Source organism: Colobus angolensis, unplaced genomic scaffold (assembly GCF_000951035.1).
Source record: "Colobus angolensis palliatus isolate OR3802 unplaced genomic scaffold, Cang.pa_1.0 Scaffold14, whole genome shotgun sequence".
In the NCBI taxonomy this organism is placed as follows: domain Eukaryota; kingdom Metazoa; phylum Chordata; class Mammalia; order Primates; family Cercopithecidae; genus Colobus; species Colobus angolensis.
In genome coordinates, this window is record NW_012114488.1 from 6,532,095 (window position 1) to 6,558,826 (window position 26,732).

Genomic DNA, 26,732 nt, shown 5'->3' on the forward strand with positions numbered 1-26,732 from the left:
TCTCAGCAAACTATCGCAAGAACAGAAAACCAAACACCGCATGTTCTCACTCATAGTGGGAACTGAACATTGAGATCACTTGGACACGGGAAGGGGAACATCACATACCAGGGCCTATTGTGGGGAGTGGGGAGGAGGGAGGGATGGCACTGGGAGTTATCCTGATGTAAATGACGAGTTGAAGGGTGCTCACGAGTTGATGGGTGCAGCACACCAACATGGCACACGTACACATATGTAACAAACCTGCACGTTGTGCACATGTACCCTAGAACTTAAAGTATAATAATTTAAAAAAATGATTTAAGTAACATTTGGCTCCAGAGTTTATTACACAGGTTCTTTATTTCCGTTTTTAAATCAGCTTAAACATCTTTCTTCTGTCTGCTTTCTTAGGCCATAGGGGTAAACTCTCACAGTATGTATGGGAGAAAGCAGTGCACTCTGGGTGGTGCTACAGGAATCTAACAAAAACTGGATTAAATAACCCCACTACCCCTGAGCCCCATCATCCAAAAATAATAATGATGACTTTTCCACCTGATGATTCTATCAGCACTTTTAGATCATGTAAGTGTTCACTTTCTGGAACAACAGAGTAAAGTTAATATTGACACATTTGGAAATAATGACGTTTAGGCAAATGGACCACTTTCACTGGTATTCTACTCCTTCTCTCTCTCATCCTGGTAATAGTGTGTAGACCATGTTTCTTACCAACACACTCTCAAATCAGACCATAAAGTACCTGTCAAAGGTCTCTGTCTAACAAAACAAGGCCTTACTGAAATAGAAGGTCACTAAATGCATTCAGCATCTCTGGTTTCTAAGATGAATTGCTCTTTCACACTCCTGATTCTCCCCAAAACTATTCCAATGGTGAGTTATGGGACCTTCACTAACTTTCTCCTTGGGGTTAAAATTCCTCATTTTCACTGTTTGGGTCATTGATGGTCCACTCTCTACTCTTGTTGCTAAGCACATAATGGAAATATAGACGAGAAAAAACACAAATTTAATTACAAAAACACCAAAGGAAAATTGTTTGTATTTAAAAACATGACATACTAGATTCTGTAAAATTATTTTATAAAAATCACATTTTGAGGGAAGACTAAGTAGACACTGTTTTCTTCTAATAATAAGTATATCCTACTCTCCCCTACAGCAGGAAAGAGTTTTCACATTTTTAAAAAAGCATAAATCCTTTTAAGGCATAAAAATATGACATTTTATAGAAATCATGCATTCTTTTAACACATACTGATCAACTGCCTGCTAATTAGATATAGATGTCAAATGGCACTTCTACTTAATTTTTTACAGATGTCAGTGGTATTCTCAATTACAGATTTGACAGGGAAATAAAACCTATTTAATTGTCTCCACGTCCTGAAAGAATGCACTCTATTTCATGTGGCCAGTTTCTCAGAATTCATCTCCAAACAGAACCTTTCCTAAGAGGGGCCAACCAATTCTCACCTTGACAGTCCTCCAGTAAGAGTGAGTAGACCCGCTGTCGGATGGGACGGTAAATGAAGGCCTGGCTGGGTAAGGCCTGGTCAAGCTCATCTTCCAGGGTGTTGCTGCATTCAATCTCTCCACTGCTCATGATGTTGTACACCAGGTAGCTTTCTGCTTGGACGTGATGTGTTCTAGCAATCTGTTTGAAATTTAAATACAACTGGATTTCTCCTTAAAAACAAGACAGTAACCTTCAAATAGAAAAAGTCAATGCCTTTCATCATATGGCAGTCTTTTAAGGCCCTCAGAAATGTAATTGATACTGAAATTCATGATATCAAGTTGCCCTGTTCTCTTTCCTTGGGACTACCAATTTCAAACTTTCTATTCCCCTCCTCCGCCTCTCTCCAAACGTCTACGTCTTATCTTCCACAGTATTTCACTGTTCTGTCTCCTGGATACCCTCCCAGTAACCGGGTGCTCACTACTTCTCACCAGTATTGCTATGAAAGGGTCTTAATCCCCTCTCTCCTTCCCAACCCATCCTTCACACCATTGCCACACTGTCTTTGAAAACTTTGCTACCCTATTCAAAACATTTGAAAGACTACCACAAATCCTTCGCATAACATTCGAGGTCCCACTATAAAGCCTCAATCTCCTTTTTCTAGCCTTGCACACCATTTCACCCTCATAGAAATGGCCATAATCCAGTCTCAACAGAACATCTTCATTGTTCCTCAAGAGTACTCAGTCTTCTTCTACCTTCACTTGTGCCCCATAAGAACTTACCCTACCCAGAAACTTTCTCTTCCAATCTTTCCCAGCCTCCCACTTTACAATCCTCTTTCCCTTTGAGGTTCGCCAATGTCACCCTCTCCTCCTCCCTTAGACAGGACCAGCCTCCAGCTTGCCTTATGGAGCTCGTATCCTATTTTCCCTGTAACACAGCTGTCTGGTTTGCCTCCCTTATTAAGCTGTAAGCTGCTTAGCATTAGAAGCTGTACTGTATTCATTCACTCATTTGTTCAGAAATTGCTTCCTGAGTGAAAAACAAAAACAAAAACAAACAAACAAAAAAAAACCACGCGCCAGGCACAGGTGCTTCTCCTCCATAATGTCAAGACAGTGCCGGCTCATGGTAGGTAATGAGATACAAGATTTAAATTAATTCCACTTCCTCATTAAATAAGTAGTTAAAATCAGAAGGTCTATCATAGCCTAAATATATAGGTTTCACCTTCCAGTGAAGAATATTCTTATTACTGTGAGAGTAAGTTCATCTAGATTACTATTCAAAATTTAAATCCAGTCTACTATTAAAGGCATTAAAATGTGATACTAGGATAACCTGGATCCCAGAAACTCTGAATGTCTCATTTATACGTACTTAAACAGTCCTAGTTATGTTGATTCATTATTCTTAGGCTTCAGTCTTAATCTCTGTTCCTTACCTTCTTCCTAAAGAAAATGGGCTTAACAAAAAAGTGCCTGGCTCCCAGGACTATTGTGTGGATTAAATGAGTCAATATAAGAAAAACACTTGTCCTGAGGTGTGGCTTGCAGCTCACTGCCAATGCATGTTCTATAGGATTATAAGACTAGCCGGCCAGGCGTGGTGGCTCATGCCTATAATCCCAGCACTTTGGGAGGTCGAGGCAGGTAGATCACTTGAGGTCAGGAGTTCAAGGCCAGCCTGGGCAACATGGCGAAACCCATCTCTACTAAAAGATACAAAAATTAGCTGGGCGTAGTGGAGCGTGCCTGTAGTCCCAGCTACTCAGGAGGCTGAGGTGGGAGAATTGCTTGAACCTGGGAGGCAGAGGATATCCTGCCACTGCACTGCAACCTGGGTGACAGTGAGACCCTGTCTCAAAGAAACAAACAAACCCTCAACTGATCTTCCAAAATGCTGACACAGAGAAGACACAGACATGGCTGTGGTTATGCGTGTACCCAATGTCACTGTTGTGCCCACAGCCTTTCTACCTGAGCATTTTTCCAGGGTGACTGTGTATAGTTAAAATACATGTTGGAATTTTAGTTGCCTATTAGGGTTGGAAGATGACACTGCAAAAAATTTTTATAGAGAAAGTGTAAGGGCAATGTAAGAAACTTCAAAACTGTTTTCAAAGATACAAGTAAGTTAAATCCATGTGAACAATTCGACCCACTACTGTGCCCAGGCACTCCCTTCCTGTGAGGACTCTCCTTGACCCCGCCTGCCCCAACAAAGGCTCTTCCACTGCCAAACCCCCTGCTGGCTTTGCCTCCACTCCCAACCCTGTGCTGCAGTAACTCTCTGAGGCCACCAGGACCTCCTCATGACTGACCCAAGTGCCTGTGTCTAGTCCTATTCCACTTCTTTACCTCTGTAGCCTGTGATACTCCTGTTTCTTTTCTCATTCGCGAAACCTGCCCCCTTGGACTTCTGTGGGGATTATCCCCTCCTTATTCTCCTTCCTCCTCTGCTCACTCCTGATCTCTCAGTGGAGTGTCCCTTAGTCTCCATCCCACATCATCTTTTACTTTACACATAAAATAGGATAACTCCCAGATGCCTGTCTCTTGCCAGTAATAGAACTTTAGGCCCATACTGCACGACCAGAACATGTGTTAGAGGTACCACCTACTCAACTAAAATATAACCCACTTAATCTTCTTCTCCCTGTCAAACCTTTCCTCTTCCTTCCTTAGATTAACAGCATCTACCATCCCTGGTGCTCCAGGAGGAACTTCACCTCCACAGCAAGACTTATTTATTAGTTTCACTTCTGAAACATTTCTTGAATTTGTTTCTTCCTCTTTCCACTGCCATTTTCCTAATTCTAGCTCTTTCGTATTTTACCTGAGTTTCTGCAATGGCCACTTTAACTCCACTCACTGCACTGTAATGTTTCTAAAACCAAAAATCTGATCACATCAATATACCTGCTTACAAAAATCGAATGCTGGTTGGCTGGCAGGTTCACATCGCTGCCCTCCAGGTCTCACCACACAGCTGCTCAGCTGCTGTCCAGGCCTGAGTTCTGCATCAGACTTGGGGCAGGAGCTTCCTTACACATCTATGTAGTTGTAACTAGATGAAAGATGGTGGCGTTCACAGCACCGGGAACGAGGAAAGGTGTGTGGTTAAGATAGTTAAGTTTGGTTTAGAACTTGCTGAGGTACCTTTGAGACATTCATGTGGACACAGACCTCTTCTGTAAAACAAGGATAAGTCTATCTCACAGGGCTGTTGAGAAGATCTAATGAGAAAAGTTACCTAATGCACCTACCACAGAACCTCATACGTAGCGGCCCCCCTTCAAAAATCTTCAAAGGTGCTATAATACTTTCAGAATTAAGGCCAAATTCTTCATGTGGCATTTAATAACCTTCCCAGTTTGGCTTTGTCTACCTTTTCCCATTTTTTCCTCCAAACCCCACGCTCCAGCCTAGCCTTTCTCCCTGTGCCCCCAAGTGATGGAGATTCGAAACCTACACCTTTAGTACTTCCACAACTCCCAAGTATTTGCTTATTCAATGCATATTTTGGCTGCCCCATTAAGGTCTGGCTCCAGTTCTACCTCTTTGGGGAATTTTTCCCTGTACTTTATTTATTTTTGTGACAGAGTTTTGCTTTCATTGCCCAGGCTGGAATGCAAATGGCATGATCTCAGCTCACTGCAACCTCCGCCTAACAGGTTCAAGCAAGTCTCCTGTCTCAGCCTCCCGAGTAGCTGGGATCACATATGTGTGACACCATGCCCAGCTGATTTTTGTATCTGTAGTAGAGATGGGGTTTCACCATGTGGGTCAGGCTGGTCTTGAACTCCTGACCTCAGGTGATCCACCTGCTTTGGCCTCCCAAAGTGCTGGGATTACAGGTGTGAGCCACTGCACCCAGCCTTCTCCCTGTACTTTAACCCACAAAGTTCTCTTTCTCTCTCGTATTCTTACAGCACTTTTCTGTAACATTCATGTGACACTACCTAACACTGGCTATGAGTTTTCACACATCTAATGTCACACTTCCCAACAAGCCTTATAGACTCCTGTTGTGCATCCTCTCACAGTGGCCAAACACCGAGGCAGTCATGGATCTTCACGTACAAATCCGTCAGTGGATATATTTTCAGTCACAGCATATTGGCTGGGCAGATCCACATACCTTTAAGATTTCAGTGTCTGAAACCATGGTTACTTGTTGCTTTATTTCAGGCCCGACATTCGTGGGGTCTTCTTGTTTAATTTCAGGGTTTGTACACATGAGAGCTTCTAGCTTAAATTCAAAATCTGTTGCTACAGGTAATTTTTGATTGATTCCAGGGTGTGTACACATGGAGTCTTCTTGCTTGGATATAGGATCTGTACATATGGGAACTTCCTGTTTGGATTCATGGCCTGTACACAAAATTTCTTGCCTAGATTCAGGGTCTGTCCATATTAAAACTTCTTGCCTGGATTGAGGGCCTGTACACGTGGGAACTTCTTGCCTGGGTTCAGGGTCTGAACACATGGGAACTTCTTGCCTGGATTGAGGGCCTGTACACATGGGAACTTCTTGCCTGGGTTCAGAGTCTATACACATGGGAACTTCTTGCCTGGATTCAGGGTCTGAACACATGGGAACTTCTTGCCTGGATTCAGGGCCTGTACACATGGGAACTTCTTGCCTGGGTTCAGGGTCTGAACACATGGGAACTTCTTCCCTGGACTCAGGGTCCGAACTCATGGATATTACTTGCTTGTCCAAAGTTAGTACACCTTTGGGTTTTTGGAAAACCCATGGAGATTTCTGTCCTGGTAAAAGATATGATGCCATTCCTTTATAAAAAAGAGCTTTGTTTGGTCCCAGAGGTAATAACTCTTCTAATTTTTTCTCACCTTGATACAAGTGAAGAACTTTCGATATATGGTCTGACACAGCTAATATGATGTTACCTTTTTTGTCAAAGTTCTCCTTTACAGAGGTGTAGGATGATAAGCATTTGTACCTAAAGCTTTCAAACATGCCCTCTGGGATTATGTCGTTGCCAAGGAGGCAGGCCAGAAGAGGAAGGTCGGCTACACGGAGGCCCAGACTCTCACAGAGCTTCTCTCTGCAGAGCATGACAGTGTCCAGGCTCTCTAGGCAGAGCTCACTAATTGAAAAGTAGGGACAAGTGTCATAGATTAGGTAATCAGTGTCTTCCCCCAGAATCCCAAGGCAGTTATGCTGGAGGCCATAGGAAGCTACCTCATAATCTGCTTCCTGTAAGGAACACAGAGTTTCCTGGCCCAGTGTCTTTAGAGCAAATCGTGTAAACACAGCTAACCCTGAGGGGATGAAAAACATATTTCTGCCTGGCTGCTCCTTGTGTGACTTGATGTAATGAAAAATCCTGGATATCTCCCTATTGTTCTTGAGCCGTCGTTTCACCCATTCATCTCTCTTATCCTGCTCCACCATCCCATCAAAGAAGAATATCAACTTGATCCCAACCGCCGTAAAAGTTTTAACAAAATCTCGCAAAGCAGAAAAGTATTCTCGCCACTGGCCACCGCAGATCCAAGACTGTGGAGTATACCAGTATCTGAGACAACACATGGCATCAACCACAATGGTAGGGGTACATCCAGGATACTTGCTTCGGTGGTGCTCTGCCAGTTCTTTGAAATTCACTACTGTACATATATGTGGACAGGTACTTCCCACAAATCCTTGCAAACCTCTCACACCCATAACTGAACTCCGGGAAAGGATCTGGAAAGAAAAATAAATTAATCAGTAATTATGGCATTATCATTAGACGTATGGCACCTTTCAAAGCAAACACAGTAGTTAATATTCACACTGTTTCCAAAAACATTCTTGTCTCTGAGGTAACATGATATGCTGGTTAGGAGCCTGAAGAGTTCTCAATTCAGACATATGAGGAACTTTACCTAAGTATAAGTTAATTACTTGAGCTGGGCTTTCACAAGGACAAGAGAGTGTAGCAAGAGGTATTTCTTGATAAAATTCAAAAAGACGTTAAGTTTTCAAAGTAGTAGTATTTCTCACCTAGGGGCTCAGAAGTTACCGTCAAAAATCTAAAACATAAATTGAAACACCACATGGATGATTCTCAAGATCATTTTTCTGAGTAAAAGAAGTCAGACAAAAAGAGTACACACTATGACTCAACTTACATAAAATTCTAGTTCATGAAGAGTTAGGCTAACCCCTAGGGACAGAAAGCAGGTCAGCGGTTGCCTGGGATGGGGACAGACGGTGGAGGGAAGGATTACCAAGGGGATACTTTTGGGGGTGACAGATACATTCACCACTTAGTGGTCATGGTTTTACAAGTATATGTGTATGTTAAAACTTACCAAACTGTATACTGCAAACATATGTCACATACACCTGAATAAAGGTGTTAAGAAAGCCACATAAAATTCACTATGCCGAATGTTGTAGTATCTCAGATACTGACTGACTTTGCAGAGAAACTGTGCATTTGGAAATTTAAAAACAGATACAAAGTAGTTTACAGTTACAATTTGGAATCTGGAAAAGGTATGAGCACAATATTGTATATGATGTTATAAAAGGCGTCCTTCAAGTAGGCAATGATGGGTGTCAATGGTCAGAAAAACTCCATGCTGACATTCTTTATGATCTATGCTTTTTCCACTACAGTTTTCTTTAAGATTCATGCAGGCTTTATGTCCTTTGATAAAACACAACAAAAATTCTTTTTTTTTTTTTTTTTTGAGACGGAGTCTTGCTCTGTCACCCAGGCTGGAGTGCAGTGGCCTGACCTCAGCTCACTGCAAGCTCCGCCTCCCGGGTTCACGCCATTCTCCTGCCTCAGCCTCCTGGGTAGCTGGGACTACAGGCGCCCACCACCTTGCCCGGCTAGTTTTTTGTATTTTTTAGTAGAGACGGGGTTTCACCGTGTTAGCCAGGATGGTCTCGATCTCCTGACCTCGTGATCCGCCCGTCTCGGCCTCCCAAAGTGCTGGGATTACAGGCTTGAGCCACCGCGCCCGGCCAACAAAAATTCTTAATATGCAAACAGCAACACAAAAGCAACGACGCCCCTCCTGGACAGGCTGAAGGCAGCAGGCACCGGGTGACTAAGCGCATGGGTATCTCTCGTGTTCAGGGTATTTCCCAGCTGCCAGGCAGAGGTGAGCACTTTACACAGACATTCTAATCTTTAGGGTGACCCTGACATGTAAGTATTATCCGCTTTATTCTACAAATGAAGAAACTATAAATTGTCAGGTTGAGAAAAGGCATCCTCATAGGACTATCTTTTAAGAATTTATTGAGTTTTTTTTTTTTTTTTTTGAGACCGGGTCTCACTCTGTTGCCTCATCTGGAGTGCAGTGGTGTGATCACAGTTTACTGCAGCCTCAACCTACCAGTTCAAGCCATCCTCTTGTCTCAGCTGCCACCAAACCTGGCTGATTTTTTTTTTTAATTTTTAGTAGAGACAAGATCTCACTATGTTGTGTTGTCCAGGCTGGTCTCAAACTCTCGAACTCAAGTGATCCTCCTACCTCAGCCTCCCAAAGTGCTGGGATTACAGACATGAGCCACTGTGCCCAACCAGAATTTACTGATTTTTAATGGGCTCTAGCCCCTAACAGTAATATTTGAAGGTATCCGTTTAATAGCCATATTAATGGGATTTTCATTAATTGCATAATGAAAATATGCAAAAATTGGGTGAACATAAAGAGCACACATTTTAAGTTGACATTTAGAAAAGTCTTGCTCATAAAGTTATTAAATATAATGGGATACATTCATACATCTACACCAAATCACTACAGTATTGTGACTTGTAAAGAGTTTATCTTGGAAACACAGCCAAGGTATTTGAGTTTTTGAAGTGGAAAGTGGGCTTCATATGTGATTATGTCAACTGTAAGGACGTTCTACGGGATGGACCCTATGTCCCAGAAGGTTACACTCTTATTTCTGAAAAAGGGTATTCTTTCTCATTTGTTATTCCAACAGAGTAGACAGGGGACAGGCGTTGGAAAGGAAATACAAGAATACAAAGAAGGTTGGTCAAAATGGATTTTAAAAGAAGGCTTAGATTTCATCAGCTCTAGACGACTGCTGTATGCCTGGCTTTAATTTAAACAGGGCTTGCATGTTTGCTGATGATGAGCTGGCTAAAGATAAGCCTCACAAATCTCGAGTGTGACTTGATTTCTATGCTGTGAGGGAAGGCCCCACTTCTCTCACCAAGCTCTGTGCTGGCTGCTGCGGGCCCAGGAGAGACCCTGGACAGCAAAAAGGGAAAAAAAAGGAACAGCATTTGAATGCAGTCAAAGCAGAGGACTGAACCTGACCGCAAGCCAGGTCCTAGGGTTCACTGCACGCCCACTGTGGTCAGAAGCCAGCAGCCAGTGGGGCTCTTGGGCCAGGCAGTTTCCAGAGTTACGGGTTGGACTGCTCAAGACACACAGGGCCAATTTCTCACAGTTTAAATCATGAGTTCGAGTGTGACACTACAATATGCTCTTCTACGGTATTCACCAAGAAAAAGTGGGGTAGCAAAGGTTTTGGGAACTTGTGATATTAGAGGATGCCTTCCAGTATTTCAGTATCTTCAAAGTGCTATAATACTCACAACATCCATTAATCAATGCATTAGTGACGTAGAGAATTAAATGTATAAAAAGGTACGGAAAATTCCATGGATATCTCTTTAAATTTTTTTTCTTTTTTAAGCCTTTCATTGCTAAGACCATATATGGAGGCTTTTCATTTTCTAAAGGTGGTTATTATAGGATGACTGGGGAAAATAATATGTGTATATAAAAGTCATTCTATCTGCAAATTATATAAGAAATTTTCATTATCTAGGTAATCATTGTTTAGAAAGAAAACAGAAGTTATTTCTCATTAGGGAGGAGTCTAATTGCCCTAAATACGGCCTGGGACCCTTTGGGGATCACTCCCTTTAAGGTGGGCCTCACCATCCTGTCTTACCCCAGCACCTGGCACAACATCTGCATGGGACAGGCCCAGTATTTGAATGAATAAATGAATTAATCCAAGGACAGTATATAAAGAGAAATCAGGAATCAGTAAGTTACAGACTTCAATTATCGCCAAAGAAGCAGTGCAAAGTAGAATCACTGCCCTCAAGCAGCTTACAAAGGGTTTGGGAAACAAAGCATCAGCAGGAAATCCTAGTAAGGAGCTGCAGCAGGCATAAGGTACAGCTGGAGGCTGCCTCGTTCCTGGGGCTGGCTCATTCTCCTGACAGCCGGACCAGTTCCAGGGTATTGGGTTACCAGTAAACGGGGAAGTGGAAAGAGGAAAGAGAAGTCCAGAAGCTCCTTTACTATAATCTTTCAACTTACAGACACTTGAGGTTAAGAGCAATGTTCTCAGCATAAACGAAACTGCCTGACACTGATGGACGCACACACAGTGAGGACGACTCGTCTGGCGTCACTCTGGACACAGGGATGAGGGGCTTACGGATAGCCCAAGGGCAACTCCCCATATGGACAGCAGCCTCTGCAGGACAACCAACACCTGGCTGCTGTAACCACCTCAACACACTCCCAGCATCTAAGCCATGGCAAAGCATACGTGTCGAAAGCTAGAAGTGTAACTCAGGCAAGTAGTAATGAGCTCAAGGGCACTTAAGAGACAGGGAAGCTGGATCAGAGCACTAGAGGAGCTCAAGCTCACACAGTCCATCACCAAAGGCACACTGGAATAAGCAAGGTGAGCTGGAGACAATCAAACCGTAATCTCGAAATAATTCACATCTCGAATCTACAAACTAGCACATAACCCCACAATGTCTCTACTCTAATGGAGTAAGCAGCAAAGCCAAACAGAGGTAAATCTGTTAGAAAATTAAATAATCTTGGGTTAGTCTGAAACAACAGCCCATTATGACAATACAAAACACGAAGTCTTCTTTTTTCTTGTTTTGTTTCCAAGCACAAAGTAATTTTTCTTTTTTTTTTTTTTTTTTTGACGGAGTCTTGCTCTGTCGCCCAGGCTGGAGTGCATGGCCGGATCTCAGCTCACTGCAAGTTCCGCCTCCCGGGTTCACGCCATTCTCCTGCCTCAGCCTCCGGAGTAGCTGGGACTACAAGCGCCCGCCACCTCACCCGGCTCGTTTTTTTGTAGTTTTTAGTAGAGACGGGGTTTCACTGTGTTAGCCAGGATGGTCTCGATCTCCTGACCTCGTGATCCACCCGTCTCGGCCTCCCAAAGTGCTGGGATTACAGGCTTGAGCCACCGCGCCCGGCCTTGATTTTTCTTTCAATGGTAACTTCTGGCTGAGCCTGGGTCCAGGCTCTCCCAGTGATGTTCCCCCATGGCTTGTTGTGGAATATCTGAGGTCTGTTGTTTCTTCTCTCCTCTCCTCCCCCGCCTAAAAAGTGAAACTCATAGGGACCTCTTGAACACCAGTTGTGTGAGAACCGGGACCAAAAATCCCAGGAGATTAATAGTTAACCCTCGCCAGCACACAGGATAGCATCTGCTGAAGGTTTATAATTTATGAATGCACAAACAACCAGGTGAATAAATAAGGGTGGGTGCCAGTTAAGTTGGTCTTGATGCTTCAGAGGATCTCCATATAGGGGTCATTAAACTGCTGAGCTTTGCAAGAATTTCCAACCACCGATAGAGACTCTCACCTTGACTCTCACCTTCACCACACTTTTGATAGGGCCTTGAGCCCTCTTCTCTACCAGGCCTCAATCTGGGGCTTTTAGGAAGAATCCTGCTCAGTTTAGAGAGAACCCACCTTTGATATCTGGCCACCCTGGCCTGCCTTCAGCAAGAATTTCCCTGTCCCCGATGTCTTCCCTCAGAAATGCCCACCCCTCACCCTCACTCTGTTTGTTGGCTGTAAATCCCCAGCTGTCCTTACCATGTTCAGAGTGGAGCCAGATCTCTCTCCTTCACTGCAACAGAATTGAGTAAAATCTTCCTACTGTTTGAACTAAGGTCAGAATTTCAACATCGGCACCTCAAAGAAAGCCTATAGCTATTACGTATTTTAAAATTTCTAGGAATAGATGTATAGACTCAGGGTGCCCTGGAGGATACCTCAGAACAGTCGGGCCACGACCACTGATGCCAGCTGACGTCACAGGGGAAGTGGGAGAACGATGGGCAGAGTTTTGTTGATAAAAGGAAAAGTTCCAGAATAAAATGCAACAGTCCAGATTCTAACTGCCACTTAGCAACGGTGAAATTGTGGTACAATTTTGTTTATAATTATAAATTTGTTCATCAAACGTGTATCAACTGCCTAAAGTTTAGTAAAATCTGTCCAACATGTTAAAATTCTTAAATTATCACAAATTTTAAAACAAAGACATAAATTTTAGTAAGGTTTTATTGTGTTTATAATTTTTATAAGCTAGATTACTTTTTAATATTGGGAAATATACTAGTTTGTAAAAAAAAAATGATAAAAAAATGAACCATTGGCAGAAAATTCAGAGAAAACACAAGAAAAAAATTTTAAACATTTTACATATTTCAGCCTTTTTCTACTATTCACTGCTTCTAAAAATTGAGATTATACTTGTATAATCTGTTTTTGTGTCCAATTTGTTACACATTCCCAACTCATAATGTTACTATTCTCCCACAGTGTCACGGTTAACAGATGTACAACATGGACAGGAGTTCTCTAACTCTGCTGGAGAACACCTGGAGTATTTCCAACATTGCATGCCATAACTAAGAATGTGAAACGCATCCTTGCATATCAATCTTAGAGATCTCTCATCATTTCCTTAGTATCTCAGACAGGAAGCTGCTGACTCACGGCACAGGCACACATTGGCAGTTTTTCTCCAGAAGCATTGTATCAAGAATAGACCCACTTGTAACTCAGGAATATTCAGCTCTCTTCAACAATATCAGGTAATTTTATTTGAAAATAAACATGGCTTACTCATTCAGCAAGCACCTTTGTGTCAGACATTGGAGTAGTCACTGAGCTATGAACAAGACAGATGAGGTCCCTGATGAGGAATTGTCAGCAGGGAAAGCCAACCTCGTTCAGGGCTCTAAGACAATCCCCTGAGGAGAGGGTAAACGGAAGGCCTGAAGACAGGCAGGTGTGGCCAGAGGAAGGCATGAGCAACATGGAGGAAATATTTTTAAGGTCTATAAGGTATCTTTTTTCAAATTATTAGGTGCTTAAAACATCTGCTCTATTAAGTAGTTTAATGTAACTTGCAACTGTATTTATAAATTTGTTCATCAAGTGTAGAAATGGGAAAAAAAAAACAACCCACCTTCAGTATGTCTAGAACCTATTTCAGGGGAAGATGAAGAGATGAGATACTGCTAGAGGAGTTGGGGCCAGGTGAGTGAAAGGCCTGGCAAACCAAGCTAAAATGTCTACACTTCATCCGAAGGGAAATGATATGTCACTAAGGACTCAAGCAAGTGCATTTCAGAAACACTGCTCTGCCTATGTTCTGGGGATGGGTGGAGGCAGGCAAGACAGGAGTCAGATGGTCCATCGTGAACCAGGTGCTACAGCTGTTCAGCATCCACTCTCCCTCCCTATTCTGGGAGAATCCCAAGGCTAGAGGGATGCAGGGCCACTTCCTATCACAGAAGAAAAAGACGGGCAGAGAGACTCTCTTCTATCCCCCCACAAAGAACATGAGATCTAAACTCAACCAAATTCCCACATTCACTCATAAATACTCATTCAGGATTTACTGTGCTCCAAGGCCTGTGTTAGGAGCTGTGGATACAGCAATGAATAAGACAAGATTCCCAGCTAAGACCATGAACCCTGAGGAAGGAGGCAAGCAAAGACTCGGAGTCCTCTAAGAAGCAGAGAGTTTCGGGTGGGGGCTGTAACACATATATCAAAATGTACCTGTTAAGTGTGTGCAGTCTACTCCAAAAATCCCATGGCAGCCCCTCTAGTCCCACTGGCCCAGATTAGAGCACATTATCAGTTTTGTGCAGCCTCTTAAATCAAAGACACATTCTAGCAGCAAAGAAGAAGGCAGGAGTCACTTTGGGGAGGCAGCAAACTTTGTGTCAGGTGAAATCACCTGCCTGAAGCCATAAGCAGTAATTAACAAGGAGGCCAGGATTTGAATCCACCTGACTCCACAGCCCAGCTGCCTTTCACGAGGCCACAACCCTCATTTGGCAATGCTAGGTTAGTGATCTGGTCATTGCTGTGTGCTGCCAGTGGGGCAAAGGCCTCACCACAGAGCCACCCTGTGGGATGTGTCCTTACCCGAGATCTCTCCTTCCTCCATTATTCCCAGTCACCAGCCTATCGCTGGGCCCTGAGAGGAGGATGGGGAATTAAGGAGACTCTCTGGCTTCTCCCAGCAACCCAGAACTCTGGTGCCCTTGGCCTTTCCTACCCACACTGCACTCTACAAAACCCCTTAGAGGCTCTTGCAGCATAAACAACTTATTCACAAGACACTTATTTAGGCTCTTATTATCATCTACAGACGACTTTTCTACTCAGTTCTAACAATTAGCTCCTAAACCCATAGTAGAGAAAAATATAGAAACTTTGGGCAGGAAAACTGACAGCAGTTAGAAGTGCTAACAGCTGACTCAATGAAATAGGACAGAAAACTTTAAAAACTGGAAAGATGCAAAAACCCCCACAGGAAATAGCTGTATATGTCTCAATAAACCTAACAACATTACTGTTCACATCACAACATAACAAATTACATTTGAAATGGTCACTTGAGATCATTGAGGAAAGTTTACATCACATTCAGCACATTCTATTTAAGAACACAAGAGGCCGGGCGCGGTGGCTCAAGCCTGTAATCCCAGCACTTTGGGAGGCCGAGACGGGCGGATCACGAGGTCAGGAGATCGAGACCATCCTGGCTAACACGGTGAAACCCCGTCTCTACTAAAAAATACAAAAAACTAGCCGGGCAAGGTGGCGGCGCCTGTGGTCCCAGCTACTCGGGAGGCTGAGGCAGGAGAATGGCGTGAACCCAGGAGGCGGAGCTTGCAGTGAGCTGAGATCTGGCCACAGCACTCCAGCCTGGGTGACAGAGCCAGACTCCGTCTCAAAAAAAAAAAAAAAAAAAAAAGAACACAGGAAATAATATACTTCAGGAAGATTCCCAACCTAAACGGGATATTTTGGTGCTTAATGGGCAAAAACCTAATCTAGCCAGAAAACTCCTCTGCTATTCAGAAATTAATATCCTTTTGTCATAGTTAGCCATGGTTTTATTGTAAATGACTTTATAATAATTTGCACAAATCCAAATTAAATTAATTCTTTGGACTAAAGTCCTAATAGGAACACTATCAACACTGCCCACTTTTATAGAACCTAGTGTGTAGATACATATAGATGTGCACAGATAGGTATTAACACATGGAAACACCGAAGGATATAATTTACTCCATCTTACATTAAATGTTCTATAATAAGAGCTGACTAAAATAGATTCCTCTTTATTATCTGTTTACAAGGAAAACAGTACTCAGAAGCTGGCTTTTTTGGTTAAGGGAGGCCCTGATTTACTGTACAGCTGAAGACAAATCATTTAACCTCTTTGTACATCACTGATTTCCTCATTTGTAAAAATAAGATAATTATTTACTTCTCATATTAGGGGGATTTAAAACTACTACTAAAAAATTCCTTAGAAATACCTTATCTTTGCATAAATAATTTAAACTTTAAACATGTTTTAAATCTGAAGATTTTCCAATAGAACACAAATTAAAATTATTTATACTCATTATAAAGCTCTATAAAACTAACTGGTGGCATTTTCAAAGTAATAATCAAAAGTCGCAATAAATTCCTGTGTGAATTCACATAGTGTATAACCCTAGTTTCCACGGAGTTAAGAGTTGCTTTTATGATTTCCATTAAGTGGACTATCCTTCTTAGCATCAATCTTTTCTTAAAAGGGGGTGGCAACTCAGCAGTGAAATAAATCTAACAATACAGGCATTTAAGCTTGCAACAAAGAAGTTACAAAGATCCTGTCCAACATGCTGAGTTACTAAGCTCTGACATCTTCCTCCTGACATTAGAGCTAAATAAAGTCAGGTTATGGCAGGAACTTGATCAGTTCCATTCATTCACATTTTTTCCTCCATGCCTAAATAAAAAGCACACACCAGAAGAGGAAGAAGTAGGAGGTAGGGAAGGGAAGGGGTCTGAAGGACAAAAATGCAAATCTCAAGGAAGGATATGACAAATAGCCAGTTTTGCAGGGATCTAAGTTGTAAAAGACTTGAAACATACCATTTGGGAACCCTCTTTTCAAAAAAGCATACAAATTATAAACACAAGATCTCTGAGGTCCCCTAGGTAAGGGCCCATGCAAGTGACAGACCCAGAAACCTGAACTTCATTAGCTTTACAGTAAATCTGCCCCATAAATGGTATCCAGATTCAGGATCATGGATGGGGTAGAATCTCAGAATGCTAAAAACTACGTTACCCCAGATGTCACCTACCGTAGTTTTCTCAGTGGGCCACAGGTGGTCAGAGATTTCAGTATGTCTGGAAATTAGGTGGTTAGAAACTAAGCAAAAAAACTGGAAGGTCAAGGTAGTCACAAAATGGGTGTGTGTGGGGTTGTGCGTGCGTGTGAAGATGAGCGGTAAGGACCCTGACCCAGCAATGGTGTTGGTGCTTTTCAAGAATACAGCTGGTAAGAAGGCTCAATTAGAGTTCCAAAACAAAAGGAATGGCAAAGTCAGGGGGAAAATCCACTAATGACGGAGCTGGGAGATGGCAGAAATGGGATGAAAAAGGTATCAGAACACAGACTGTGAAGGCTGTAGTGATGACAGACGGTGGCTCCTAACAGTAAAGTCCAAAGATGGGCAGGTCAAAGAGCCTATGTGAAGGGGAGGTCAGAGAAAGGTCAAAAACAAAAGCATGACACTAGACATGGAGCAACTTGGGAGTACAGCTGCGGATAAGATGCTCTCACATATTCAGGAGATGGAGGTTAGGACCCTGCTGCTCCAGATATGGTCCCCATTCTGGGCTTTTCCCTCTCCATACTTCTCCACTCAAGGACTCAGGCCATGAGAAAGTCCACCTTCTCACTTCTTTACCTCCAGGTTCTCTCCACTACCACTTCGGGGTTTCCAGTCCCTGAACGACGACAAAAGCCTTTTGTCTGTCTACAGTCACCCTCATCCCCACCCCTGTATCTGCCAGACTGAATCTCTTTAACGCTAAGACCTGATCACATCACTTCCTTGCCCCATATGCTCTTTAGCTTCCTTCCTGCCATTCCCCATCCCCAACCAACATTTCTTGTCTCACATATGCTCAACTCCAAGTTCCCAGAATATGTCAGACTGTCTGAAACAGTCATGTCTTAAACATTTATGTTCTTACTGCCAGGAATAGGCTCTCAACTCTCGTTCACCTCCCAACTCCTGCTTACTCAAAACTCTGCTCAAATCCCATCTTTATGGAAATTTCCTGGACCCTCTGGGCAAATCACCCTCTAAGGTACCCTTTTCTTTCTGCATCGTAGGATCTGCTTGACGCTCAGTGTCGTCCCACGGGTCTGTAAACTCCTTGCTGGCAGAGAACCCTGTCTTTCTGTCGTTCCCCAAGGAGTTGGGGCCCTGACTCAGGGATATGGGATAAAAGTGAAGAGATCAGAGGATGCCTCTCTCTTCTAAGGACGACCAGAAAAGTCGTGCAACTATGAAGGATAACAGATCTGACCCAAACATGAGACACAGGGGCCAAACGCACATCTTAAGGGAGGGAGTCTAGGCCACAGGTGACCTCAAGATGGGGCAGGCAAGGCGAGGAGCTGCGGGTCGCGAGGTCGGGGAACACGGGACGACGCGGACCAGGGCCCGGCAGGAGGGTCCTGCGCAGGGGCAGGGATGACGACAGGCCCGGCAGCGGGGAAGCGAGGATCCCATGATGTCGCAGCCGCGGCGACTAGGGCCGAAGCACGGCCAGGACGGCATCCGGGACCGGGCAGAGGCCGAGAGGCTGACGCGCACAAGGGTCGGACGCGGGTACGGGACGGTCACGCAGGCCGGAAGCGGCCCGGACGGCGCGAGGGTGCCCTCGGGCCCGGCCCTACCTAGAGATGCGCCAACACCAGCCGCAACACGCCCGCTGCGCCCCAGGCCCAGCCGCCTCAGCCGCCGCCACAGCCGCCTCGTTCACTTCCGCTTCCGCTCTGGACTTGGCCAGGTTCGCAGGGACGGGGTCTGTGTGGCCGTTGCGAGAGTGAGGCGCGCAGGCGTCGTGGGTGGGGCGGGGAGAGAGACGCGCAGGCGCAGGGAGCAGGGGCGCGGCGCGCAGGCGCCGGCGGAGTGGGACGCCACGGCCTGTTGCCACAGCAACTGCGCGGGTGCTCGCCGACCTCGGGTCCCGCAGTCAGGTAGCTGCCCGCTGGCGTCGGGCGGGTGCCGCCCTTGACCGTCTTTGTTCATACACTGTCCTGCTGCCGGGATTGTGTCTTGATGCTGCATGCCGGTCTTTGTCTTGCCACAGGCACGGAGGACCGGCGGCTCCCGGGGCCTGAGGCCGCAGTTGTTCTATCGCGGCCGGGAGACTCTTCTGGGCCGGAAACTGGGACGGCGCGGGGGCTCCTGCCCTAGGGACCCGCGCCTGCCCGCCCCGCTTGGAGAGGGAGCGGGGACGTCCTGGCGTGCGACCCTCGCCTCCCTATCGGGACGGCCCGGCCCCAGTCAGCGCTGAGCACTTCTTGGCCGGGTGGTCTGACCGCCACCGTTGTCGCGCTGAACTACTCTTCAGCTGAAAGTCGTTTCGGGCAGGTTTGGTAGTCTGGAATTGGGTGGGAGAGAATTCCAGGGAGAGGAAAGGCAGAGGCACTAGCAATGAGGGAGCAGGATGCTTCAGAGGAATTCCAGTGGCTGCTGTGGATACATGGTGGCGGGGACAGGGGAACAAGTGCCACCTGATCGTGCAGGTCCCTGTCGTCACGTTCAGGAGTTTGGACTCCGCAGTCCACAATCACAGCCTTATTTCTGCAGCTGCTCTAAGATAGCGAAACTCACCTTCAGGACATGCTCCCTTGGGCTAGGAGATCAGGTGGACTCTGGGTGATGCGCAAGTCCACCCCTCTAGCTGCAGTTCCACCTTTTTCTCTACAACCAAGCAAACATTTTGGCAGCCATGTGTGAGTGACGACCTTGAAACCAGTCTGATTTATTTTTCTGAAAAGTAAGTTATTGACAAATGTCAATTTTTAATAATATCAACTTATTTAGGATGTATCTCCAAACCTATCCTTACACACAGTATGTCTCAGCAAGGCAGCTATAAGCCCTGGTGAGCTAATGGGTCTTCCATCAGGGAAGTGAAATGGTCAAATACTGTTGTAGGAAAAACGTTCTGTTGATTTTCTTCAGAATCTCTGGCAAAGCACTTGATCAAGTACTCAAAAAACATTACCAAATGGAAGTGGCACCACGTCTGCATTAAAGTATTTGGGAAGGAATCTCCATTCAGCATACAAGGCTTACTTTCCTGATGGGCCTTTCTTTAAGTAAAATCAACAAATGGTGTTCAGCATCTACTGCTGATTAGTGCTGTGGGGTGACACCAAGAAGTGTGTGAAATGACCTCTAGTCTTAAGGAGTGTACTCATCGTGGTTGGGGTCATAAACTAACATACTTTAAATACCAGGCAACAAGTGAAACATATTGTAAGGAGTAAGGGTTGTAATGTTTCTGTCCCCCCCCAACATTCATAGGTTGAAATTAATCCGAGCATGATGGTCTTTGGAGGTGGGGCCTTTGGGAGGTGAATAAATCATGAGGGTGGAGCCTCATGAATGGGAATAGTGCCATAATGAGGCCACAGAGCTCTCTTGCCCACTTTCCACCATGTGAGGATACAGTGAGAAAATGGCCTGCAACCCAGAAGAGAGGTCTCACCAGAACCTAACTATGGTGGTGTCTTATCTGAGACCTCAGCGCCTCCAGAGCTATGAGAAATGAATTTGTAATGAATTCGTACCACCCAGTCTATGGTACTTTGCTGTAGCAGTCTGAACAGTCTAAGACAGGGATGAAAAAGCTTCAAGGAGCAAATGTGTGAACTGAGCCTGGAAGAAGGAGTAGGATCTGACAAAGGGTTAGAAGAGGAAGGACTCCAAGCAGAAGGAGCAAACCTAGAAAAGAGACTGAGGGAAAAATTCAGGAGACTAAACTCTCATGCCAGGAGTTTCATGCTGAGGGAAGCAGGAAGCGGAGATGGACTGGGGAGGCCTTGAAAGGCAGGCAGAGCAGGGAGCCCCACCAGGTGACAGTGCTCATTGGCCTTCCAGACGGATTTGATGGTATCACCCCGATGGAACAACAACAACAACAAAAGACACAAATGTGACATCTGAAAAACAGGAAAGAGAAAGATAATAGAGAAAATGAAGAGAAGAAATTCTTCCCAGGTCTAGAAGATATATTCTCATATGGAAAGGGCCCAGCAGGTGCCCAGCACAACAAACCTAGAAAGACCAACACCAAGGCACATTGCCACAGCATTCAGAACACCAGGGATAAAGAAAAGATCTTCAGAGTTTCCTGAAGGAAAAATGAAAAGGTCACATTTAACGGACTGGAAATCAGAATGGCATAGAAATACTCACAGAATCCCAGGAAGCTGGAATACAATGGGGCATTAACTTCAAAATTCTGAAGAAAATAATTCTAACATAGAATTAAACTCTCACTATATTAGCTATTTGTGGGTAGGATATAGATATTTTCAGATATCTTTTTCTCAGAAAGCTACTGGAGGATATTCTTCTCCAAAATTAAGAAATAAGTCAGGAAAGAGGATAATATTTGGGACCTAGAAAACAGGAAGTCCCAGCTTAGGAGAGAGGAGGTGGGAAGTACCAGGACAGAAGCTAGGACTTACACAATAGGGGATAGAGGCCTCTAGGAGAGATGTCTCCAGAAGGAAGTGAATCACATGGAATGTCTGATATGGATGAGTATCTTAAAAGGGGATCTTCAGAATTTGATGATGATAAGTAATAGCTAGATAGGAAAGTGAATAAGGAAATAAATGAGGCCATTATTGAATCTAGTGAAAACAATATACAAAAAAGGATATAGCATATGTCTTGGCTGTGAATAAATATGTAATTATAACAAGATAATTACTGAATGAGAGTTTAACTCAAAGGGGTGTTATAATTATTTTTGAAAAAAGGGAGGTGACCTTATGTGTGTTTATAGAAATGTGCGCGTGTCTAGGAAGTGAGGGTGGGAGAGTTAAATCCTTGTCTTCTAGAGTTAGGAAGTCCACAGACTATACACACAACTGAAAAGTAAGGACAGAACATTAAATGCGCATTCTTAGAAAAATACGAGCATAAGGCCGGGCACAGTGGCTCATGCCCATAATCCCAGCTCTTTGGGAGGCCAAAGTGAGAGGAGTGTGTGAGCGCAGGAGTTGGAGACTAACCTGGGCAACATAGTGAGACCTTGTCTCTACAGAACATTTTAAAAAATTGGCCAGGTGTGGCATGCACCTGTAGTCCCAGCTACTTGGGAGCCCGAGGTGGGAGGATCATATGAGCCCCAGAATTTGAGGCTGCAGTGAGCTGGGATTGTGCCACTGCACTCCAGCCTGGGCGACAGAGTAGGACCCTGTCTCACAAAAAAAAAAAAAAGAAGAAGGAATTGGGAGTGGGAATGTGTGGTGTGGGCAACCACTATTTTTGTTACAAATCTAGAAATACCATTTGAATTTTAAAATTATTAATATTTGATATAAGGAAAAAGTTTTAAGTTTAAAAAAGTTATTCACTAGTACAAGTGGTACTAAGGGGCATGACTGTCACTCAAATTCTAATCTGTCTAAATTCTCAAGCTTTAAAAAATTGTTATGACTATAGTACGCTACAATGAAGGGAAGGAAAAGTCGAGGATTACTTCAAGGTCTCTTTCCTGGGAGACTAGAAGAAACGTTTCATTCAAAAATCAGTGTAACAGGAGCAAGAAGAATTACATAGGATTATCCACATCCTGCTTCACCTCCTGCTTCATAGCTCAGTAAAGCACTTCCCTGTGCTCTGCTGTGCACAGCCAGTTTATCAGTGTGGGAAAAAATCTAAAAATGAGATGGAGGTTTACATAAAAGAGAAACATAGGAAAAGAAAGGGGAATAAAAAACTGTAGAGCAAATTAGGGGGTTAATGCAGAGGAAAAAGCTAAAGTGAGAGACATCACATCAGTGGTGAGAGAGAAACCCAGAAAATGAATGGCAGGGGCATCTGGGACAGGTTTCTCTTGGTAACAAGTTGACCCTTTAAATAGACTGCAAGATGTATTTGCAGTTTTAATTTTATTTGGATGCTGAACTAAATTTCTTTGAGTATAACAACCACATGAGCTCAAGATTTTATTTGGGTAATGATATGGTTTCGCTGTGTCCCCACCCAAATCTCATCTTGAACTGTAGTTCCTATAATCTCCACATGTCATGGGAGGGACCTGGTGGGAGGTAATTGAATCATGGGGGCAGTTACCTCCATGCTGTTCTCTTAATAGTGATTGAGTTCTCATGAGACCTGATGGTTTTATAAGGGACTTTTCCCCTGCATCACTCCGCATTTCTCCTTGCTACTGCCAAGTGAAGAAGGACATGCTTGCTTCCCCTTCCGACATGATTGTAAGTTTCCTGAGGCCTCCCTAACCATGCTGAACTGTGAGTCAATTAAACCTCTTTCCTTTATAAATCACCAAGTCTCAGGTTTGTCTTTATTAGCAGTGTGAGAATGGATTAATATGCAAATTGGTACCACGTAGTGAGGTGCTGCTGTAAAGATACCCAAAAATGTGGAAGTGACTTTCGAATGGGGTAACAGGCACAGGTTGGAACAGTTGGAAGGACTCAGAAGAAGATAGGAAAATGTGGGAAAGTTTGGAACTTCCTAGAAACTTGGAGGGCTCAGAAGATAGGAAGATGTGGGAAAGTTCGGAACCTCTTAGAGACTTGTTGAATTGCTTTGACCAAAATGCTGTTAGTGATATGGACAATGAAGTCCAGGCTGAGATGGTCTTAGATGGAGATGAGGAACTTGTTGGGAACTGGAGTAAAGGTCACTCTTGTGCTTTAGCAAAGAGAATGGCAGCATTTTGCCCTTGCCTTAGAGATCTGTGGAACTTTGCATTTGAGAGAGATGATTTAGGGTATCTGGTGAAAGAAATTTCTAGGCAGCAAAACATTCAAGAGGAAGCAGAGCATAAAAGTTTGAAAAATTTGCAGGCTGGCAATGCAATAGAAAAGAAAAACCCATTTTCTGGGGAGAAATTCAAGTTGGCAACAGAAATTTGCATAAGCAACGAGGAGAAGAATGTTAATCACTAAAACAGTGGGGAAAATGTCTCCAGGGTATGTCAGAGACCTTCATGGTAGCCCCTCCCATCACAGGCCTAGAGGCCTAGCAGGGAAAAATGGTTTCCTGGGCAAGGCCCAACGCCCCCCTTTCTGTGTGCAGCCTAGGGACTTGGTGCCCTGCATCCCTGCTGCTCTAGCCATGGCTACAATGGGCCAATGTACAGATCATGCTGTGACTTCAGAGGGTGCAAGTGCCAAGCCTTGGCAGATTCCATGTGGTATTGATCCTGCCGGTGTGCAGAAGATAAGAACCTCCCCCTAGGTTTCAGAGGATGTATGGAAATGCCTGGATGTCCAGGCAGAGGTCTGCTGCAGGGGCAGAGCCCTCATGGAGAATCTTTGCTAGGGCAGTGCGGAAAGGAAATGTGGGGTCATATCCCCCACACAGAGTCCCCACTGGCACACCACCTAATGGAGCTGTGAGAAAAGGGCTGCCATCCTCCAGACCCTGGAATGGTAGATCCACCAACAGCTTGCAAAGTGCATCTGGAAAAGCCACAGACACGCTATGCCAGCCCATGAAGGTGGCCAGGAGGGGGGTTTTACTCCATAAACCCACAGAGGTGGAGCTGCCCCAAGGCGTGGGAGCCCACCTCTCGCATCAGTGTGGTGTGGATATGAAACATGGAGTTAAAGGAGATCATTTTAGAACTTTAAGGTTTAATGACTGCCCTATTGGATTTTGGACTTGTATGGGGCCTGTGGTCCCTTTGTTTTGGCCAATGTCTCCTATTTGGAATGGGTGTATTTACCCAATGCCTGTGTCCCCATTGTATCTAGGAAGTAACTAACTTGCTAGTGATTTTGTAGGCTTATAGGTGGAAGGGACTTGTTTCAGATGACACTTTGAACTTGGACTTTTGAGCTAATGCTGGAATGAGTTAAGACTTTGGGGGACTGTGGGGCAGGCATGATTGTGTTTTGAAATGTGAGGACATGAGATTTGGGAGGGGCCAGGAGTGGAATTATATGGTTTGACTGTATTCCCATCCAAATCTCATCTTGAACTGTAGTTTCCATAATCCCCACATGTTGTGGGAGGAAATTTCTGGGAGCTAATTGAATCATGGGAGCAGATACCCTCATGCTGTTTTTGTGATAGTGAGTTCTCATGAGACCTGATGGTTTTATAAGGGGATTTTCCCTGTGTTCACTCTGCACTTCTCCTTGCTGCTGCCAGGATGTGTTTGCTTCCCCTTCTGCCATGATTGTAAGGTTTCCTGAGGCCTCCCCAGCCATGCTGACCTGTGAGTAAATTAAACCTCTTTCCTTTATAATTACCCAGTCTCAAGTATGTCTTTATTAGCAGCATGAGGACAGACTAATCCAGGTAACAATTGACCATCCAAAAATTAGGAAAGACAAAAAGCCAAAACCATGAACACATACTGATTTCTACATGGGCAATGCACATTAAATGCTGCTGAAGTGTTTTATTGCTGATAAAAGGTATCATATAGAAAGACAATCTTCCTCTTCTTCTAATGATCATTGTAATGGTGAAGATGTCTGGTACTGCTGCAGACATATGCAGTCGGGAAATGGAGTGACCGACAGGCATGGATGGCAGAGCAGAAAGACAAGAGCACTCGGGCCTTGACATGGCAGAGCCACTACATCAACCAGCACTCAAACCACCTTCTTTCCTGATTATAAGAGAGAGTATCTTCTTTATACATAGTCAGATAGTGAATCAGGATGTTCTGTTACAACCAAAAGTGTCCTGTTCTAGCTTCCATCCGAGAAGGAATAATTCCTACAGAACTGGTCCTCCCACTTTAAACAACTAGAAAACTGGACAAAAATACAAAATTACTATTTTCAGACAACAGGTAACAGGAAGGAAAGGATGGAGAATCTCGAAAGGAGGAAAACAAATGAGGTGAGCCCAGTGGTTGCCCCATCTCTGCCTAGAGCCCGGAAAAAAATCAATGAAACAAAAGACTGGTTCTTTGATAAGATCGATATGACTGATAAGCCTATAATAACTCTGATCATAGTCTCCCAAGAAGAGAGAAGACACAGATTGTGCACCCCAGCAATGGAAGGCAGTGTCACTACAGAAACCACCTGCAGTCAAGGAATAAAAGAACATTTGAACAACTTTAGATAAGAAATTCCTTGAACCATGCAAATCACCAAACCTGACCAAAGAAGAAGTAGAAATCATGAGTAAGCCTATATTAAAGAAGTTGAGTTAAGTAAGCAAAACAACAACAACAACAACAAAAATTCCACAGAGAAAAGGCCAGGTGCTGACAGCCTCACTGGTGACTTCCATCAAACTTTTAAGGAAGAAATGGCAATCCTACACAAACTTTCAGAAAATGGAAAAGCAAGAAAGTCTTCCCCAACTCATTTTATAATTCACCTGGTGGCAGAGACAGGTCCAGTTCCACTCTGGGTCCCCAGCCCCTGTGATGAGTCAAGAGTGAACAAGCCAGTGAGGAAATGAAGTGGCCTTGTACTTCCTGCATGTCTTGCCCTAGCCCATCAGCTCTAAGTCAGTGTGGGTTCCCCTCTGCCTGGAGAGTGGTTGGCTCCTTGGTGCCCAGATGCCTGAGCTCTAGCCACTGAGAAATGAGTGACAACTGGCAGGTGGTGTTACTTTCTAACACAGTCAGTGCCTGGGAGCTTCGCAACCTGCAAGCAGCTTCACATCTTGCCTCAATCAGCTTATTAACAGGAGTAGGAACAGTCTCAACTAGCAGAAAAGCAAATCATAGTTTGTGATCATTCCTAAAAAAAATTCAGACTCACCAACTAGGCTCCTACTGATCCCCCAACGAATGGATTTTGAAGGCATTGTATGATCATGAGTTATTAGTGATGATGACTGACAAATATGCCACCCCAGTTCCCATTTTCCTAAAAGGAACAAAAAAAAAAAAAAA

The 26,732-nt window shown here is 44.2% G+C and overlaps 2 protein-coding genes across 3 annotated transcripts in view; one reads left to right on the forward strand and one right to left on the reverse strand.

Moving 5' to 3' along the window:
• The window catches only part of FAM120B (family with sequence similarity 120B), a 96,390-nt gene that overhangs the window by 66,190 nt on the left and 3,468 nt on the right, over window positions 1-26,732 (reverse strand). The window contains exons 2-4 of one of the 2 annotated variants that reach the window (XM_011934914.1): window positions 5,926-7,192; window positions 5,618-5,748; window positions 1,483-1,663 (exon numbers count right to left, since the gene is read on the reverse strand). In XM_011934914.1, the coding sequence (XP_011790304.1) occupies window positions 1,483-1,663; window positions 5,618-5,748; window positions 5,926-7,192 (1,579 nt within the window). Of the gene's footprint in view, window positions 1-1,482; window positions 1,664-5,617; window positions 5,749-5,925; window positions 7,193-18,537; window positions 18,637-26,598; window positions 26,602-26,732 lie in introns of both variants that reach the window. The other variant, XM_011934915.1, reaches the window with a different exon arrangement.
• Window positions 18,808-26,732, forward strand: part of DLL1 (delta-like 1 (Drosophila)) — a 24,847-nt gene continuing 16,922 nt past the window's right edge. Inside the window, exon 1 of the mRNA XM_011934913.1 lies at window positions 18,808-18,840. The gene's annotated coding sequence lies outside the window, so the exon portion shown is untranslated. The remainder of the gene's footprint in view (window positions 18,841-26,732) is intronic.